The following is a 20,868-nucleotide window of genomic DNA, read 5'->3' as shown; positions in this document are numbered from 1 at the left end:
TTGCATAAATTCAAAAGGCCTTCAAGATACAATGCTTTCTGTCAAATCTGGTCAGGTTGATACTTTTGAGAAAAAGCCATTAGTTTTTTCCTACTTATTTGAATGAAATTTACATCATTCATATACAAAAAATAAAGTACCTAATTCCAGGGGGCTTTCTGTCAAATTTGGTCAAATTATTTTGAGTGGTTTTGAAGAAGTCATTTTAAGGTTATCTATTTTCAGTAACAGTGTTTGTATTTGATGACGAATCATTTGTCCAAACCTGAAAGCTCTTCAAGTCTTTACCAAATTTGGTCAAATTCAGCCAAGTGGTTTCTGTGAAAAAGCTGTTGAAAGGTTTTTTAACTGACAGCAAAATATCTGGAGTTGGATTAGTCTCATTTGTAGAATTTGAAAGACCTTATTGTCATGATGCCTTCTGTCATAATTCTGCTTAGAAGTTTTCAAGAAGTTGTTTTAAACATAATTCTCATTTTTTTTAAACCAACCATATCTGAAGTCAAACCAGCATCATTTGTATAACTTTGTCCAAAATGCTTTCTGTCAAATTTGATTTCTCTTGAGCTGCTTTCAACATCTTTGAGAAGAAAAATGTTAATGACTTTTCTAATTTTAGTAATGGCAGAATTATTTGATGGTAAATTTCCATTATCTGTACAAGCATAACAGCCCCTCATGCTAGGATGTACATGCCTGAAGTGTGAGCTTTTGCATGTACATGCCTGAAGTGTGAGCATATGTATGTATATGTTTGAAGTGTGAGCATATCTATGTATATGCCTGAAGTGTGAGCATATATATGTACATGCCTGAAGTGTAAGCATATATATGTACATGCCTGAAGTGTGCGCATATATATGTACATGCCTGAAGTGTGAGCATATGTATGTATAAGCCTGAAGTGTGAGCATATGTACATGGCTGAAGTGTGAGCATATCTATGTACATGCCTGAAGTGTGAGCATATGTATGTACATGGCTGAAGTGTGAGCATATGTATGTATATGCCTGAAGTGTGAGCATATCTATGTACATGACTAAAGTGTGTGCATATGTATGTACAAGCCTGAAGTGTGAGCATATATATGTACATGGCTGAAGTGTGAGCATATGTATCTATAAGCCTGAAGTGTGAGCATATGTATGTACATGGCTGAAGTGTGAGCATATGTATCTATAAGCCTGAAGTGTGAGCATATGTATGTATATGCCTGAAGTGTGAGCATATCTATGTACATGACTAAAGTGTGTGCATATGTATGTATAAGCCTGAAGTGTGAGCATATGTATGAACATGCCTGAAGTGTGAGCATATGTATGCACATGCCTGAAGTGTGAGCATATGTATGCACATACCTGAAGTGTGAGCATATGTATGAATATGCCTTAAGTGTAAGCATATATATATGTATAAACCTGAAGTGTGAGCATATGTATGCATAAGCCTGAAGTGTGAGCATTTGTATGTACATGCCTGAAGTGTAAGCATATGCATGTACATGCTTGAAGTGTGAGCATATGCTTGTACATGCCTGAAGTGTGAGCATATGCATGTATAAGCCTGAAGTGTGAGCATATGCATGTATAAGCCTGAAGTGTGAGCATATGTATAAGCCTTAAGTGTGAGCATATGTATGTATATGCCTGAAGTGTGAGCATATGTGTATGCCTGAAGTGTAAGCATAAATATGTATATGCCTGAAGTGTGAGCATATCTATGTACATGACTAAAGTGTGTACATATGTATGTATAAGCCTGAAGTGTGAGCATATGAGCATATGTATAAACATGCCTGAAGTGTGAGCATATGTATGTACATGCCTGAAGTGTGAGCATATGTTTGTACATGCCTGAAACCTGTCCAATTTAGTAAAAAAATTATGAACAGTTTTTCATAAGGCAGCGTAATTGTTTTTTTGTTTTAGTGGCCATATTTGATGGCAGATCAACACTTATACTTAGGATAAGGTTGAACCAGGGCCAGGTTTAGCTCACAATTTAGCAATAAATTAAAGTGTGTGTGTGATTTTGATTTTTAAGATAGCTTTAACAATTTTTCAGTTATATTCCTACGATGTCTGCAGTGTGGCAATTTATAGTGATGTCTAGCACTGGTGCATCAATTCGTAGACTTGCAGCATTCGGTCCCACCCAGTCACATTATCCTGACACCAGGCTGACCAATCCTAACATTAACCTCTTAAATTTGAGTGTCTAGGGAGGCAGCTGTAAGTACCATTTTGATGTCTTTGGTATGACTCAGCTGGGGTCTGAACCTACAACCTCCCACATCCGAGTGGATTCTCTGACAACTAGGCCACCAAAGTGCTCATAAATTAAAGTGTTTGTATGAGAATTTGTTATGGCTATAACATACTCACTCTATGTTCACTGCAGCATATATAAATGATATGAAACATCATTAAATGAACAGCTGGTTGTTGTTCTAAAGTGGTATGTGTTAATGCAAGACCTGAAAATTTTACCAGATGTCTGCATCTTCAAAAACAAACAATGCATTCAAGAACATGCTAGATATTTTTTTTATTGAAAACTTGAACACACTTTCTGTACCCATCCAACATGAATGCAAATTCATTTCAAACTTTGTGTTCAACAAACAGAAAACTGAAGACAAAGTGTGTTATTGGCTAACCTGTAATAATGTTCATTGCCATATGGGACCAGAAAGTCTTTTATACTGTACAGCTCTCCCCCATTATCATGCACCTCACTGTAACATGATTCTATGTGTTCCATGACCGAAATCATACCAATGTAGAACAATGTGGGGTGAAAGAAAGCAAGTTGAAAATTAGTCTTTTATCTTCATTTCCTTTCAAAACACCATTATGTAATAAAATTTGATAGCGCTTGCAAGTGGTATGGTATATTATTAATATATCATTGTTCCGTACATACCACACTTCTCAATATAAAACAGTTCAGTATATAATACAGCTGCCAGTTATGGACCCTAAATGCATCATTATGAGGGTTCTGATGTGGTGCTTTACAGCACAGTAACACAACAGGTTATTAATTGCTGAGACAATTGCCCAATGACACAGCACATTAGGTGACCCAGGCAGGTCCAATGGATTGATTCAAATGCATACCTTTTCAGTCATGAGTCAGGCAAGCTAACCTTGGACCCACATGCCCCAGCTCCCTGTTATAATGAGAGAGAGCTGTATCATAAAAATGATATTTTCTTTAATTAAAAATTCAAATAGCAATTGTCATGTTCTTTACCACAAATCAAAATCAACTGTAATACTGGGATGAGTTTAGCTAAATACAGAAGAGGTGCAATCCACAACAGCAAAAAGCAACCTATTGTGCTGATTTTTTGTTACTAAAGTGGTCTGAGAAAAACGAATAATGATAAGAAATGAAATTTCTAGTGAATTTTTTAAAATCATTTTAAATCATATTTATTATGTTAGTTGATTCTGAGGACTATATTCCACCCATATATGAATTCACAATCTTGAATTCAAAAAAATGTAATCAGAATAGGAGATAATAGTGTGAATCACACACATGCATGACATGTAATATGAGATAATAGTGTGAAATCACACACATGCATGACATGTAATAAGAGATAACAGTGTGAATCACACATGCATGGCATGTAATATGAGACAACAGTGTGAATCACACACATGCATGACATGTAAATTCTGAAACAGTACTGTGCTGAGTTAATATGCAATATTTATTTGTTTGCATCCTTTTTCATTTGTTTCCATTTGATGAACTACTTTACTGCACAACTTCAACAAATCTTCTGCAATAGAGAAAACTGAAAACTAATCTAGGCTAACTGTAGACAAACATGGAGAAATAAAACTGATTGCAATAGTTCCCTATGAAATATTTGAAAAAGGGATTATCCTGTAAACTTATTAATTTTAGTCTATTCTCAACACACTTACATGACTTTGTATAAGTGTGTATGTGTGTGAATAAATTTTTTGGATATAACTACTGTGTTACCTTGGGTAACTCACAAGGTCATATACTATCTATACAACAGTAATTTGCATATTGTTTAATTTTTCTGTTGCTGTGGTGTAAAGGTAAAATGGTTATGCACTTTATAACAAGTAAATATGAAATCACTGCACCAACATCTGGCTATTACAAATGCAACATACACTGGTCCTGAACGTTTTCAATCAGCAAGAGATAATAAACTGGTTTGGACTTTTGGTTTTGTACGGCACAACAACACAAGTAGGTTCTTTAGAGCAGAGGCAACTGGAGTATAGTATCAGGACACACCCCAGTAGCCAACCCAAGATGAAGTGATGGTAGGATTCAAACCCAGACCCTTCATGGTCGCAATTTTCCGATGATAACCACTAAGCCACTCTGTGTGTGTTGCTAAATTATCCAAAGGATATGTCCAAATTAGTTACACTGTAAAAGAAATGTTCAGTACATGGCTAAACAAAACCCACCAAAATTGTATTTCTACTGCAAAATACCCATAATCTGTATCTTATAACATCCGATCCATGAAGAAGAAAAAAAACGAATCAGTACAGTATCAGAACAATTATCCAGACCTACTGGAAGACCATGGCTTTGTCTGGGGAAAAAAAACTGTTGTCCAGTTCATTTTGTTTTTATTTCCTGGGATTTTAATTTTATTGGGTGATGGTGGGAATACTATATATTCGCTTACAAATGAAAATCAATTTATGCAGAGAGGGATCATTTTATAAATATAACTTGAGGGTAATGTTGGAAACTCCAGATGATTGCAATACATAAAAATACCACAAATTCAAACATTTTTTTACAATTTCATGCAATGTTCCTATTCAGAAACGCAAATATGGCATGCATTGTATTTATCCATTTTATGATAGTGTTCATTATATAATAATCATATCTACAGCTTTTTGGGGGTCCATCGTGGCGGAGTAGTCTAAAGCACTTGCCTTTACTGATCACATACACAACACCCCTGTCCTCAAAACTTTGAGTCTCAGGCTCAGTTAATGTGGGTACATGACTTTCCATAGATTGGTGGTTCATACTGGTGTTTTCCTCCACTGGTAATACTGTATTAATATTTGTTTTTTTGCTGTATATTAACTGCATCTGATGCTGTAAATGTTTTGACTTAATTTGTATTTTCCTTTTCCAAAAGTCTGATTTAATTCCCTAGTGATATTTCCAAAGTTTTCTGCCTGTACATGTGGACCAATACACCCTTGGCTTGTAAAGGTTGCACTGGCTCTGTTTTTAAGTTGAATTTAATGATTGTTCAGTGCCAAATAGTGTTTGACAGCTTCCTATGCATGTTTAACTTTAATCCATTAGCTGGTAAAGTCAGAATCCTTTTTATTTTCCCATGTGATAACACTTGCTTGACCCATGAACTGAAATCTGCTCAATTCCATGTAACAAAGGTTAGTTATTTGAACTCCATGTAATCTTGCAGCACAAATGACTGTTCCTTTGCATCCTTTAATAGATTTTACAGACTGCATAAAAAGTGTTACTTACAAATCCCAAGCTCAGTTTCTACATAAATATCTGCATATAACAATAAGGCTGAGGAAATTGAGTCAGATGATAATTATGATGACTAGTCTGTCTCTACAGAAGAATCTGCATATAACAATAAGGCTGAGGAAACTGATGATAATTATGATGACTAGACGATTTAAAATGACTACACAACAATAGCGGATTTCAGAACATTATCAGACAAAGAGGAAGAATTCTTGGATTTTGTACCAGATGACACTAGACAGTGACATTTATAGGATACTGTGAATCAAAGAAATGCTGATTGAAGTTTGTTTATCTGCATCCTGTGTGGATTTAACATATTATGAGATACTGTGAATCAGACCATTCTGAACATTTTATACTGGTATGTGACCTATAAATGAATTTATGGACATGGATTTATTATATAACGGGATTTAAAATGTTAAGGATTCTGAATTTTAATGGATTATATTACATTAAGATGGACAAACTGCAAGTTTTCCAATTAAATTTTACCCTGGTTTTGTTGTTGTTGCTATAGGGTTTAACGCCATTTTTCAGCACACGATAGGCTATACATGGCAGCCAGTATTAATGGTGGGGAAGAACCCGGGAAAACCCCAGAAAGAACCACAGACCCATGAGAAGCTACTGGCAAGCTTTCTCACATATCCACATTGGCTGAATCCGAGACTCGAACCCACGCAGACAGAGGTGAGATGGCAGTGATCCATAACAGAGAGCGCTTTAGACCACTCGGACACTCGCCCCACCCTCCGGTTTTGTTTTATTTTTTCCTACTTATCTAATTTTGCTTGTTTATTTTTTTGAAAGCGCAACTCTGACTCACTGATGCCCCCTTAAAATAGATCTGACTTGCAAAATACACACTGACTTAGACAAGGGATCAAAGAGAAATTGGCTTTTTGTAACCCTAAAAATGGCAGCAATGGGAGTTGAATTTTAGTAGAGTATATACAGTATGTGCAAACAAACAATCCAGAAAAACTGCATATAAAGAACTGATATTCTACTTTAATGATGACTATTATTCAATAAGAGATCATACATTTCTTGAGTCTGAAATATACACACATAAAAATTGGCTTAAAGATATCCAGTTTCAGTCGGGACCATCGTTGAATTGCATCAAAGGCTGAGTCGGATATGCTAACAATATATTTTTCTCTGTAAGAAACCAAAAAATTATATATCTTTCTTCTTTTTTAAAGAAAATACATATCATATATATTATGAACAGAGATGACACCATTACTTGCCTTGCTGTGGTGAATGTCTGTGCTGCTTGCGGACAATGTAGAGAATGGGATCCTGTGCATGTAACAGGACATACTCCACCCCCGTCATATTACTAAAAATATATCAATTTAGTTTACTTATAAGAGCAAGCATGAACCAGTAAGAGTTTTTGATGGAAGAATCTTAGGAGTCAAGCTGCTACATGAAGCAACAGTTACCAAAACAAATATAAGTCAAAAATCCCTTATACAGAATTTCTTTTCTCCTGTTAATGTGTAGCAGTCTCATTCTCTTTTGAAGCAGCTGACTAGTATTCAAAATGGCTGAATCAAGGCAATAATGCTACAAAATCTCACAGTGCTGTAAAAGCAGAAGGCTTCAATGTTACAAAATACAAAAGGATAAGTTTTTTTTTAGCCAGTTGCTGGAAGTTAAAGAAAACAAGTTCTTCTTTCTTCTGTTTACCCATCAAACATATTTTCTAATTTACATTTTCCATTTGCATCAATGAAAAGTTACACAAACAACAAATACTGAACTATCTGACCCACTATTAGATGGTTTGCTTAGAATCATGCCCTCTTGTGAACCTATTTGCAAAGCTGATTACAATCAAGAAATGTAAACAGAAAAAGATCTATTTACACAACTTTTAATAAAGTGTAAAGTCTACAAAGGTTGTGGACAGGGAGGGGGTCAGACAGATGTACAAACAAATTGATTGATAATACTGTTAGTACCATAAACTGCATGATATCTAGAAGCATTTTGGTCATAGCACATTGCTCTTTAAATATAGTATATCTAGTGAAACTGTGGCCACTGCACAAAGCTATTTACACTGTATTTTATCTGTGTTATTTTGGCTACTGTACGTTGCCATTTACATATACACCACATCTAGTGAAATTTTAGCCATTTACATATACACTACATCTTTTCTAGTGAAAATCTGGCCACTGCACAGTGACATTTACATATACACTGCATCTTATCTAGTGACATTTTGACCACTGCACAGTGACATTTACATATACACTACATCTTATGTATTGACATTTTGGCCACAGCACAGTGACATTTACATATACACTGCATCTTATCTATTGACATTTTGGCCACTGCACATTGACATTTACATATACACTGCATCTTATCTAGTGACAGTTTGGCCACTACACAGTGACATTTACATATACACTGCATCTTATATAGTGACATTTTGGCCACAGCACAGTGACATTTACATATACACTGCAATTATCTATTGACATTTTGGCCACTGCACATTGACATTTACATATACACTGCATCTTATATAGTGACATTTTGGCCACAGCACAGTGACATTTACATATACACTGCATCTTATCTATTGACATTTTGGCCACTGCACATTGACATTTACATATACACTGCATCTTATCTAGTGACAGTTTGGCCACTACACAGTGACATTTACATATACACTGCATCTTATCTAATGACATTTTGGCCACTGCACAGTGACATTTACATATACACTGCATCTTATCTAGTGACATTTTGGCCACTGCACATTGACATTTACATTGCATATTACTGACTGCACATTTTGACCAATACAGAGTTTCATGTACATATACCCTGTATCTTATTCAGTGACATTTTGATCACTACACTGCACCATTTACACAAGTATACATTATAAACCAAAACAGAAACAAAATTGTGAAAAATATTTAACAAATGCAACAACAACAAAAAATTATTGGGATAAGTGATAATAAAAATGACTGGGATATTTCATATAACAGACATGGAAGACAACACCCCACTGACCACAGTTATTTGCAATATTTGAAAATTCATGGACAAAAGGTAGTGGTAGGTGGTCATTTTTTATATGTGGTTAATAAATACAGACAAATCATAAAAGAGAACTCATAGGACCCATTTATGAAGGCTGTTATGAATGGTTATTGCTACATACAGGTGGTTCCAAAATACAGTTTGCCAAAATGGATAGACAACGTAATCTTGCTTTGAGTCGGAGGTATTGTACCCGAGTTGGTCCTGGAGGTATTGTACCTGAGTTGGTCCTGGAGGTATTTTACCTGAGTTGGTCCTGGAGGTATTTTACCTGAGTTGGTCCTGGCTAAGTCTCTGCATCTTGATGACCTCATTGTTGCAGGTCCTGTCATAAAATGGATTACTTCTCTCACTAAAGTAATCCAGGATGTTGGATGGATTCAGCATGGGAATCCAGTTGCTGTCATGCCAGGAGATGAACAGTGGATTTTCTATTTTTGTTGAGGAAAAAAAAAAAAGAGAAAGCATGTATGAATAACATCATCAAGTTGACATTTAGATAATTATTTTATTGAAATGAGTCCTTGTTTATCTCTAGTATCATCGTATGTGTATGTCAATATAATTTTTTTGAGAAAAGTTTCTCTGTTTAATGATTTTTAATTATTAAATGCATATGTACATGAATATCACTCCCACTTCACACATGTACATGAATATCACCCCCACTTCACACATGTACATGAATATCACTCCCACTTCACACATGTACATGAATATCACTCCCACTTCACACATGTACATGAATACCACTCCCACTTCACATATGTACATGCATATCCTCACAATTGATGAATGTATATGATTATCACCCCCACACTTCAGCCATGTACATGCATATGCCCACACTTCAGCCATGTACATGCATATGCCCACACTTCAGCCATGTACATGCATATGCCCACATTTCAGCCATGTACATGTACATCCCCACACTTCAGCCATGTACATGTACATCCCCACACTTCAGCCATGTACATGTAAATCCCCACAATTCAGGCATGTACATACATATGCCCACACTTCAGCCATGTACATACATATGCCCACACTTCAGATGAATATCCCCCACTTTAATCATGTACATACATATGCCCACACTTCAGACGAATATCCCCCACTTTAATCATGTACAGTACATACATATGCCCACACTTCAGACGAATATCCTCCACTTTAATCATGTACATACATATGCCCACACTTCAGACGAATATCCTCCACTTTAATCATGTACATACATATGCCCACACTTCAGACGAATATCCTCCACTTTAATCATGTACATACATATGCCCACACTTCAGACGAATATCCTCCACTTTAATCATGTACATACACATGCCCACACTTCAGACGAATATCCCCCACTTTAATCATGTATGCTTCAGACATTTCCTTCTGAACATATTCTTCTCATATAGCTAACAATACTTTTTCTCTCTCAATACCTTCAGAGCAATTTAAGATCAAAAAGTTGTCAGCACATCTGTGAATGACCAGACAGGGCTGCATAAATACTATATAAACAAGAGAATTTTAAAATGTCCCTTTTATCAACAATTTTCAAGAAATATCCACCAAAATGGGTAAGAAGAAAAAAAATAAAACCTTATTGTTTAAGTACTCTTACCAGTAAAACCTTATTGTTTAGGTACTCTTACCGGTAAAACCTTATTGTTTAGGTACTCTTACCAGTAAAACCTTATTGTTTAGGTACTCTTACCAGTAAAACCTTATTGTTTAGGTACTCTTACCACCTATCTAGCAAAGAAAGTTTGAATAAAATCCCCAATGCCATGCGGGTGGAGAAGCAAAGATTGCTGAATTCTTAAAATATCCCTTTGTTTTAAAATATAAAAAAAAGAAATCAACAAAAATGGGTGAGATGAAAACAGAAAAGAACTTTGTTGTGCATTGTCAGCAACCACATTTCATTAAGATCCTTAACACAGTGTAGGGAAGAGATGACAAGTTTAGTCACCTGTGTATATAAAGGCAGATGGACAGACTGACACATGGGGGCAGATGGACCGACCGACACATGGGGGCAGATAATCAGACTGACATATGGGGGTAATGGTCATCTTGACAAACAGTTTATCATTGAAGTGGAGGGATCACAGCATAATAAAAGTCTGGTACATCATTGAAGAAAGGCCTGCAGCTAAAAGATTATAAAGCATATAAAATTAAAATAAACTGAAATTTGTAAGATAGAGATTGTGCAACTATGTTACCAATGTAATCAGAGCTATATATAGCTGCAAGAATAGAATGAATCAGTGGTCACTCAACAATGCTGTAAAATGACAACATCTCCACACTCTCACCCTTTGGTTTTGACCATATATTCTTTTACAAAGTATCAGTTTACCCAGACTGTTACAATTAGCAATTAAGAATTTATATTTCATGCAAAGATATGTTTTGTTCATAATTCTTTAATGATTACTATACAGATTAAAAAAGACCAAGGAAAATGTCAAGCAATTTTAACAGTGTCTTATTTTCCTGACAATAGTGCACTTTTAAAGCCTAACAAGAAATAGAAATGACACACTACAATAAAATCTACATTAATGTCGTTTTGATTCTTGCCCCATTTTAAATGTTACTAATTTAATGTGACCATCTTTAACAGGGGTCTCAAACACGCAGCCCATAGGCGTATCCTGTGGATCACAAAATGACTGGTGTCACAAAGGTGGTGTGGCCCTTGGGCCATCAAAAATGCCCTCATGCAGCCCTCAGGGTGGTTTGAGTCTGAGACCCTTGATCTATAACCTGTAGTTAATACAATGCCTGTTCAGTAAGTAAGTTCCTTTTATTCACAAAACCAGGCAGAAGATGGGGGAAGGATTTTTGGGTTTGTGGGTGGGTAGCTAAGCTGCATACACCAACCAACATGAGCTCTCTTTAGGATTTTAAACATGCAAGTCCAGAATGGTTGGTCTAAAATCCACTCCTGAATCCCCTTCCATGAAACTCCCTACCATGTCTGGAAATTAATGATGCTTTCTTACAAATAACATAGGCATTTTAGCATTGCAGTTTATGACTAATATATTCTTCTGATTGACTTTACCCTCATAAAACGTGTGAATAAAATACAAACCATATACCAGACCGCTCTGGTGGCCTAGTGGTTGGTGCATCTACCTCGGATGCAGAGGCCATGGTTCAAACCCCGTCTGAGTCATATCAAAGACTTATAAAAATGGTACTACAGGTAACAGCTGCCTCATTAGGCATTCAGCATTAATAGGGTTAGTGTTAGAACTGGTTGGCCTGGTGTCAAGAAAATGTGACTAGGTGGGACATCATGCAACATGTCTGCGGCATGATGACCCAGTGCCAGACATCACTGTAAACTGTCACACTGTAGACATCATAGCGATATGACTGAAAAATTGTTATAAAGTTATGTTAAAATCCAAATCACACAAACCATATACCAGTCTAACACCAAATAAATGTACCAAGCCTCTAAAGTCTGCACTGACTGAACCATGCTAAAACTGTACAGCGCATACCAATATGCTAAAAGTGTACAGAGTATGCCAATAAGCTAGAACTGTACAGTGCATGCCAATATGCTAAAACTGTACAGTGCATGCCAATGGCTTAAGAAATATTCTTCTGAAATATCATAAATTTTAAGTGTTTGTTTTCCTGCCTATTAATATGGACAAATACACAAATTAAGGCATTTTGTTGGCATGTACCAAAAGCCATGTTTAAAACATGCTACTATCCCACAGATCCATAAACTGATACCCTAAGAATACATAAATTAAGACATTTTGTTGGCATGTACCAAAAGCCATGTCTAAAACATGCTACTATCCCAAAGATCCCTAAAATGATACCCTAAGAATACATAAATTAAGACATTTTGTTCGCATGTACCAAAAGCCATGTCTAAAACATGCTACTATCCCACAGGTCCCTAAACTAATACCCTAGATATACATAAATTAAGACATTTTGTTGGCATGTACCAAAAGCCATGTTTAAAACATGCTACTATCCCAATGGTCCCTAAACTGATACCCTAGGAATACACAAATTAAGGCATTTTGTTGGCACATACCAAAAGCCATGTTTAAAACATGCTACTATCACATGGGTCCCTAAACTGATACCCTAGAAACACATAAATCAAGACATTTTGTTAGCATGTACCAAAAGCCATGTCTAAAACATGCTACTACCCCACAGATCCCTAAACTGATACCCTAAGAACACATAAATTAAGACATTTTGTTGGCATGTACCAAAAGCCATGTTTAAAACATGCTACTATCCCAATGGTCCCTAAACTGATACCCTAGAAACACATAAATCAAGACATTTTGTTGGCATGTACCAAAAGCCATGTTTAAAACATGCTACTATCCCAATGGTCCCTAAACTGATACCCTAGGAATACATAAATTAAGACATTTTGTTGGCATGTACCAAAAGCCATGTTTAAAACATGCTACTATCCTATGGGACCCTAAACGGATACCCCAGAAATACATAAATTAAGACATTTTGTTGGCATGTACCAAAAGCCATGTTTAAAACATGCTACTATTCCACAGGTCCCTAAACTGATACCCTAGGAATACATAAATTAAGACATTTTGTTGGCATGTACCAAAAGCCATGTTTAAAACATGATACTATCCCACAGATCCCTAAACTGATACCCTAAGATAGTTTGCCACAGATATAACCAGCTGGTATGAAAATAAAAAATGCATGAATAGCGTATTTAAGGAAGCAGAAAATAAATTACTATAAATATTATTCATTCCAGTTGGCTCATATCAGATCAATAGAAATTTTCCGTTTTTTTTTGTGACAAAGTCTCAATTGGTCGGGTTTGACATTCATGATCAAGTAGCACATTTCACACACAACCCTTGCTATACATTTAACAATTTTCATACAATCAAGGTCTGCATCATTATCAATTAAAACATTTTGTATGGAAAACATATATTCAACATTCATACATTTCAGACAAGAAATATTATAGGTCATTGGCATTCATGGAAAAGAGCTGGGGCAGGTTTCAGGCTGTGGTTTGGTTGCCTGATAGTAAGTTGCATGTATTTGCTAGTATTTCAAGTCAGATAAATATTAAAACAAAATCTTTGGTATAATTTTTGATTATTTGTTTAGCCAGTGAATGTGACATTTTTAGACTTTCAGACTGGTCAATACTAGTCTTTTTGCCGTTAATGAAATTAGTGCTTGAGAAAAGTACACTAAACTAGTTCCATGTGCCCATTTTGATAATCATACTAATTTATGTAATGACTGGATGAGTGGTACAACATTGTCCATTTGCAACATTGAAAATTCAAGTACACAATGTTGAAAGGTACACAACACAATAAACAGATCAATTAACCATTAAATGGAATCTGTTTCATTTGATACCTCAATGATAAGGCCACTTGTTGATTGCTGTTAGTAGTTAAGACTGTGATCCATTAGCAAAGTCACTAACTATGGGTTAGCAGATTAGTTTTAATTTTGATGTATCTCATTACTTATTCAATTTAACAATTTCAACAACAAAAAGTGCACTTTACTTTTGTATAAAAAATTCACATTGTAAGGGTTTGTGCATGGTGCAAACCAAAATTACTTACATAATTTCTTTCTTGTTTTGTTGAAAAGTTGCTGTTTTAAAAGTAGTAATAGTAATTGTGTTCTTTATTAAAGCCAGTCCACTGCTGCATTATAATAAATTTGTTTGTTACTTACAGGAATATCCCATATATATACACACACACACACATCTAATCCAGTACTTGCTTCTGAGTATCTGAATACAACAAATGTATGTGTTTATTCATTTAACAAATGTAAATAATGGGGCCATCCATTTAATATGTGCACGCTAATCTGGAAAAACTTGACCCCTCCCACCTCCCTGTACACATGCATGCTTTTTATTACACACCCCACCTGAGTACATATGCTTGATGCCCACCCCCAATTCTATAGAACGGCCTATATTTAATCCACGTTGAAACCATAAAGGATTAATAATATTAATGTGTTTAATAAAATAGATAGTCCACCGATGTTGAATGCCTGGCTGCATCAAAGAAATAAGCTGTGTAACTTCAAACAGTTTAAGTATTAGACTTATTGAGGTTTCACCCACGCCCCATTTCCTATGCATATGTACATTATCAGTAGACACGCCCCCATACACAAGTGTATGCATTTGGGTTACCCCCCCCCATGCATACATACTCAATGGACAGCCACTTAGTCTGTATTATAATAATTATGTTTGTTACTTGCAGGAAATATTGGAACAAGGGTTCTCTATGATCATGTGGTACCTTAAGTTATTTTCACATCAAATTAAAGTTCTGTTCTGGGTCAAAAGATTGGAATCTTTTTCTGCATGTCTACTCAGCAGACAAATGTCAACAAACTGAAATACTGAACACTACTACAAAAATAATCTCCTTTTCAACAAAAAAGCATGAAACAGAATGTCATACAAAATAATTTAGTTAATCAGAATTTTAATAAAATAACTGAGTATTTCACATTAGACCATGAGGCTCCAAACATATCCTGGCAGATGAATAAGAGGCCATCTGTTCAACTTATGCAATTCAAAGCACAAATACATGTATATATACATTTATCATTACCAATATGCAATGTCAACTAAGTTACTATTTAAACAGCTAGTTACAAAAAGAGAGGGGCCCAGAGTGGCTGAGTGGTATAAAACGCTCTCCATTATGGATTACTGCCATCTCACCTCTGTCTGCATAGGTTCGAGTCTCGGAATCGGCCAATGTGGGTATGTGAGAAAGCTTGCCAGTAGTTTCTCGAGGGTCAGTGGTTCTTTACAGGGATTTCCCGGGTTCTTCCTCCACCATTAATACTGGCCACCATGTATAGCCTATCGTGTGCTGAAAAATGACGTTAAACCCTACAACAACAACAAGAGAAGTTTTTACTTGTACGGCATCTGTGTACAGTGGTCCCCCTCTTAAAGGTCACCCCATTTGCAATGGATCAAAGAGATGGCCTTTCCCGAGGGGGACTATGTTTGTGAAAAGCATATATATCTGTATAAAGTAACTTCAAAACATTTAATATCTAATATTTAATTTCAAAGTTACACTAATTATCAATGGTTCTTCCTGTTTTAAGAATAGATTTGTTTCCAGTGAATGTACATAAACAGTTCTTAATTCTTTATACACTGGGTACATACAGTGCAAGTCTTAATTCTTTATACACTGGGTACATACAGTACAAATCTTAATTCTTTATACACTGGGTACATACAGTGTAAATCTTAATTCTTTATACACTGGGTACATACAGTGTAAATCTTAATTGGCATACACTGGGTACATACAGTGTAAATCTTAATTGGCATACACTGGGTACATACAGTGTAAATCTTAATTGGCATACACTGGGTACATACCATGCAAATCCATTCAAAAACATTCTCATTTAAATCTGTAAACATTGCTTGGCATTCAGAATCAGTCGCCTTCCATTTACTCCATTTTCCCACTGTTGCAGAATATTCTCCTTACCTGTTACAATATTTTTTATTCAAGTCTTTCGACATGAAATTATTCAGCAAGAACTCTTGAGCTCTCCCCACTTTCAATGAGTCAAATAAAATTTTACTTTTCTTCTAAAGTAAGAATTTCCATTTCCATTACATTTTTGTCATGACTTATTCCTTTGTTGCTAACTGTGCTGCAATTTAATCATGCAGACAAAACCTTGATAAAGTAGACTAAATGTCTTCTTTATAAAGGAAGTTGACAAATGTACTGTCACATGATTTTTGTCACTGCCTGGCACCCTCATGTTCAAGATTCACTTCTCTTGTGTGTATATTAGCTTATGCTGACCAATTTATGATCTTAAGAACTACTTTGGTCATAATCATCAAAGAGATAAGAACTCATCAAATGTGTTAAGCCCAATAGCCCATCACAACACTGTTAACATAAGCATTTGTAGACACAGTCCTAACCACTTATGTCGACAAGCCACCTATTTCGACAAAAACACAAAGTACTGGTCCCTTGGTCTACTATTACTACCAGAATTGTCATGCTTATGTTAGCGTCGAGATAAAAAAACGTACATATCAACAGAAGCCTTTGGTCCCAGCTTAAACAAATCATTTGGTTTCTATTCATTTATGTCAACAAGCTGCCAGTTTCGACCCATACTTTGTTCAACAAATGGTTAATCTTGCCGACAGGCTTTAATTTTCCCGCCCAATCATTTATGTCAGCTAGCAGCCAGTTCTGACCTGTACTTTATTCAACAATTAGTTGATCTTGCTACTAGGCTTTAATGTCGCGGTCAGATAAAAAAATCAAGCTTTTGTTTGGTCCTATAAAGTTGGCCTCTCACAGTGACTTAAATAAAAGCAATGAAATCTGTTTGATTCTTGCATTTTCTAAAGTGATCGGTGATTTAAACAAGTTTATTGTGCTGTGACAGTTTCCTTTTTAACTTTATTTAGCATGTGTCAATGTATACAATATTATGCCTTCATTAATCATATCAGCCACATATCTCGTTTGCTTTTATGTACTTTTCATGATGACTTCTGTAACTAAACACATCTACTGTTTAAACCAACCTGTTGACAGGTTTTCATTTCCCTGTGAATAGCCCCATCCCCTTGGTAGCCTCAATAAGATGGGAACAGACTGACCAAAATCTAGGACAATTCAAGTACATGTACTTGAAGCATGTAAATAACAACTATGCAACCATGTGCTAATGCCGACATTAAATATCGTAGTGAATGTTTTTCATATCAGGATGTGACTGATACAATATTTTATTGTGGATTTTATTACACAAAGGTAACCAAAATATAATTTGTCAATATATAACTGGTTTTGTCTTCATGTACTCAAAATTTCCATTGTTAGTTTTCTCAAAATGTAAATGCTACTCACTGATGACAGGTCACCCCTTCCTGACGAATTTAACTTGTATCTTTTTTCAGACACCCATCCCCCAACACTTATCTTGACATCCACCTATGTTGACAATATTTCCTCGGGCCTGAGGATGTCGACATAAATGGGTAGGACTGTAATCATACTGGCATAATATACTATAGCCAGCAATCATCTCAGCAATGAAAACAACATCTGGAAACAGACATCAGAATATATAATTGAATTACTTATCTTACCATATGAATTAAATATTGGTTTTGAACAGCTACATGTATTAGAATGTGCCAGCTTGTGAGGGGTAAATTTTACAGTTTTTAAAAACTAATGTGTTAGGGCCACATCAGATGGTTAAGATACCCATGAAGTGTACGTTTGTACATAAATTCATTGGTGCCAAGAAAACTAGCCATGTAGAGGAGGTGGCCACTGGTGAGGGAGGCCATAAGAAAGAGACCACTAGTAAATTTTATAAATAAAGACCATTCACATGGCTGCTAGACACACACTGTGGCAAGACTATCTGCATGGCAACTGGTGTATGCCTCATACTGTGGATTATAACAACCTTGATTATGAAGACTATTAATGTCGGACATTATGAATTGGTAGAGGGTCTGCACCACCTGCCATGTTAATTGTTTTAATGAGCAGAACTAAAAGATAATATGAAAGATATGGCAGTCAATAGTATTTCTAGTTAAGATACACAGCAGCTGTTCAGACTCATCTCCACCCTCAAATAGACTGCTGAGGATGGAATACATATCTGCCACTATCAAAATGGTGTAGCTGTCTGCTTATTTGTCAGCTATTCTACAGTGCATGCAAACAGAGATATGGACAATGTGAAGGAGGGCAGGATAACACTGATCCACCCAATCACAACTACCTGGAGGAATGTCTTTAAAGAACTACTTCACACCCAAACCCCATCAAACAAATCTTCCCAACTACAATACAGTAACAGCAGCAACCAGTATAGTGCTCAAAAAGTGTGTAAAAACCATACAAGTCTTCAGCTCAGAGATTTGAGGTTAATATTTTTATTTTTTAAATATATGAGACAGTTTTTGTTTACTTGCCATCTGATTTTAAAAAGGAAAAGTATCAAGGCCAAAAAAGTGCATACAACTTACTCATTTCATTCATCAATTTATAACCTTTTACATCATTATTCAGGACAGTGAACTAAATATGTGCTGTCTGCAAAACTGGACTCATGCATATCAACCATGTCAAAGATACTCCCTTAACATTTGAAATTTGAACAAGTTGACAATTAGGGAAATGACAAAGTTCTATGCATTTACTATATGAAGCTTTTCATTTAACATTAGTAGGGGAGGGTAAGCAAATACTATATGGCAGTGGTTCATCAATTATTTTTTCCACTGACCATATGAACATTGCTGAGGGTATCGTAAGTATCTTCTGACCCTTTGCACCCCATTTTTTTATACTGGGACATTTATGTTGTTGGATTTGCTAAATCGGCTACCCTATGCCAACACCAAATTGTGTCAGTGAATTCCAAGTTTTAAACAGATGATTGACAAATTTATTGGACTTGTGTGCTGTTTTGTGTGGTTCTTTTCCTGCTGATGTTTTCCCTGGCTCTGTTTGACAATGACGACATTGTCATATCTATTTATATTTTTGTTGTACAATTTTAACAGCAGGTGCTTTCCCTGTTACATCATGGTATACAACAGAAACTGGTTTGAATGCATCACTCCCCTTGGTGACTACATCTAGAAAATGTTGATGTACGTTATCACTGAATTTGCCATTAAGCATTTCTCAGGTTATTTATACAATAATCTTCAATGGAATTTTGATGGATAAGGACCGAAATAAAGTGAATAAACACCATTTAAAGGTATGTGAAATCAAATTCTCCAAAATGACACATATAGCTATAAAAAGTGACTCAGAACATATACATGATCTTTGTGAATTGTTCTACCATGTTGATTGTACCTTTAGGCAACTACTGCAACCTTCTGCAGACCCCTAGTCTTACATGTAAGACCTCGAAGCTGATATGTTTTGGGCATCTGGGCATTTTGTAGTAGTAAAACATAAATAACATGTGATGTCTTACATTGTAGGACTACGCAGACCCCATAAATGCAGCTCGCGGACATGGTCCGTGTTGTACCAGTTTGAGAGCCTCTGCTATACTTCACTATAACTCATGGGTTATACAATACTGCTATACTTCGCTATAACTCACAGGTTATACAATTCTGCTATACTTCACTATAACTCATGGGTTATACAATTCTGCTATACTTCACTATAACTCATGGGTTATACTATACTGCTATACTTCACTATAACTCACAGGTTATACAATACTGCTATACTATCACTCACAGGTTATACTGTAATGCTATACTTCACTGTAACTCACAGGTTATACTGTAATGCTATACTTCACTATAACTCACGGGTTCCCAACGCGAGCTTAATGTTGAAAAGAGCAATAACCCGTAGGAAACGTATTGTAACCACAAAATGACCTCAGATTACACAATAACCCTTTCTGATATAGGACCCTGTCAATCATACCATAAAAGAAACCTGTGGAAATGTTGTTACTCGGCATGATTTTTTTCCCTTCATGTTATTGCTTTCTTTGAACATTAATGTGCAAGCTCGCGCCAAGCACCTGTAGTAAGTTATGATCCACAAAGTAACCTATGTACCATGTGGTCTTCAGTATATAGGATGCAAAAACGAATATTCGAGGTAGAAATTTGGTACCTTTCTCTGTTGCCATTTTGTCACAAAAACATCATTCAAATGATTTAGAGTTTGCCAAGCTATCAACAATACAATTTTTACAAGCCGGTCTACTCCATTTTAGACTGGTTTCCTACTCAATTTCTAACAAAGCTAATATTTCAAACTTCCTTCAAGAATGGATATTACCTAACATAAAAACATCGAGATAGAAACCGGATCTAAAGCATTAAATAGAGAAACCCGGATTAATAACAACCTATTATGAAATTCTTATACGAAAAAAGAGAAGAAAAAAAACTAGATGATAGATTTACTAAGATGGAAAAGAGAAATAAGGATCCTGTGGATATATAAACCGACAAAATGGTCTTCGCCTCTTTTATTACTTTCAGTAGGCGATTTAGTCCCCCTGCCCGCAAGTTCAACGTCCAAACCCCCACCACACAAGGATACTGGGGCAGCCAGAAATATTAGTAGACCTTGAAGGTG

General features: G+C 35.8%; 1 protein-coding gene across 1 annotated transcript in view; it reads right to left on the bottom strand.

The window, feature by feature from the left end:
* LOC149804330 (mediator of RNA polymerase II transcription subunit 6-like) overlaps window positions 1-20,537 on the bottom strand; it is a 31,769-nt gene extending 11,232 nt beyond the window's left edge. Inside the window, exons 1-3 of the mRNA XM_089938903.1 lie at window positions 20,398-20,537; window positions 8,907-9,066; window positions 6,805-6,896 (exon numbers count right to left, since the gene is read on the bottom strand). Coding sequence (XP_089795029.1) covers window positions 6,805-6,896; window positions 8,907-9,066; window positions 20,398-20,413 — 268 coding nt within the window. The 5' untranslated portion in view covers window positions 20,414-20,537. The remainder of the gene's footprint in view (window positions 1-6,804; window positions 6,897-8,906; window positions 9,067-20,397) is intronic.
* Window positions 20,538-20,868: the final 331 nt, after the last annotated feature.

Source organism: Sinohyriopsis cumingii, chromosome 2, assembly GCF_028554795.1.
Source record: "Sinohyriopsis cumingii isolate HCF-2022 chromosome 2, ASM2855479v2, whole genome shotgun sequence".
In the NCBI taxonomy this organism is placed as follows: Eukaryota; Metazoa; Mollusca; class Bivalvia; order Unionida; family Unionidae; genus Sinohyriopsis; species Sinohyriopsis cumingii.
Note: the sequence above shows the minus strand (reverse complement) of the source record. Positions and strands in the feature narration are given on the sequence as shown.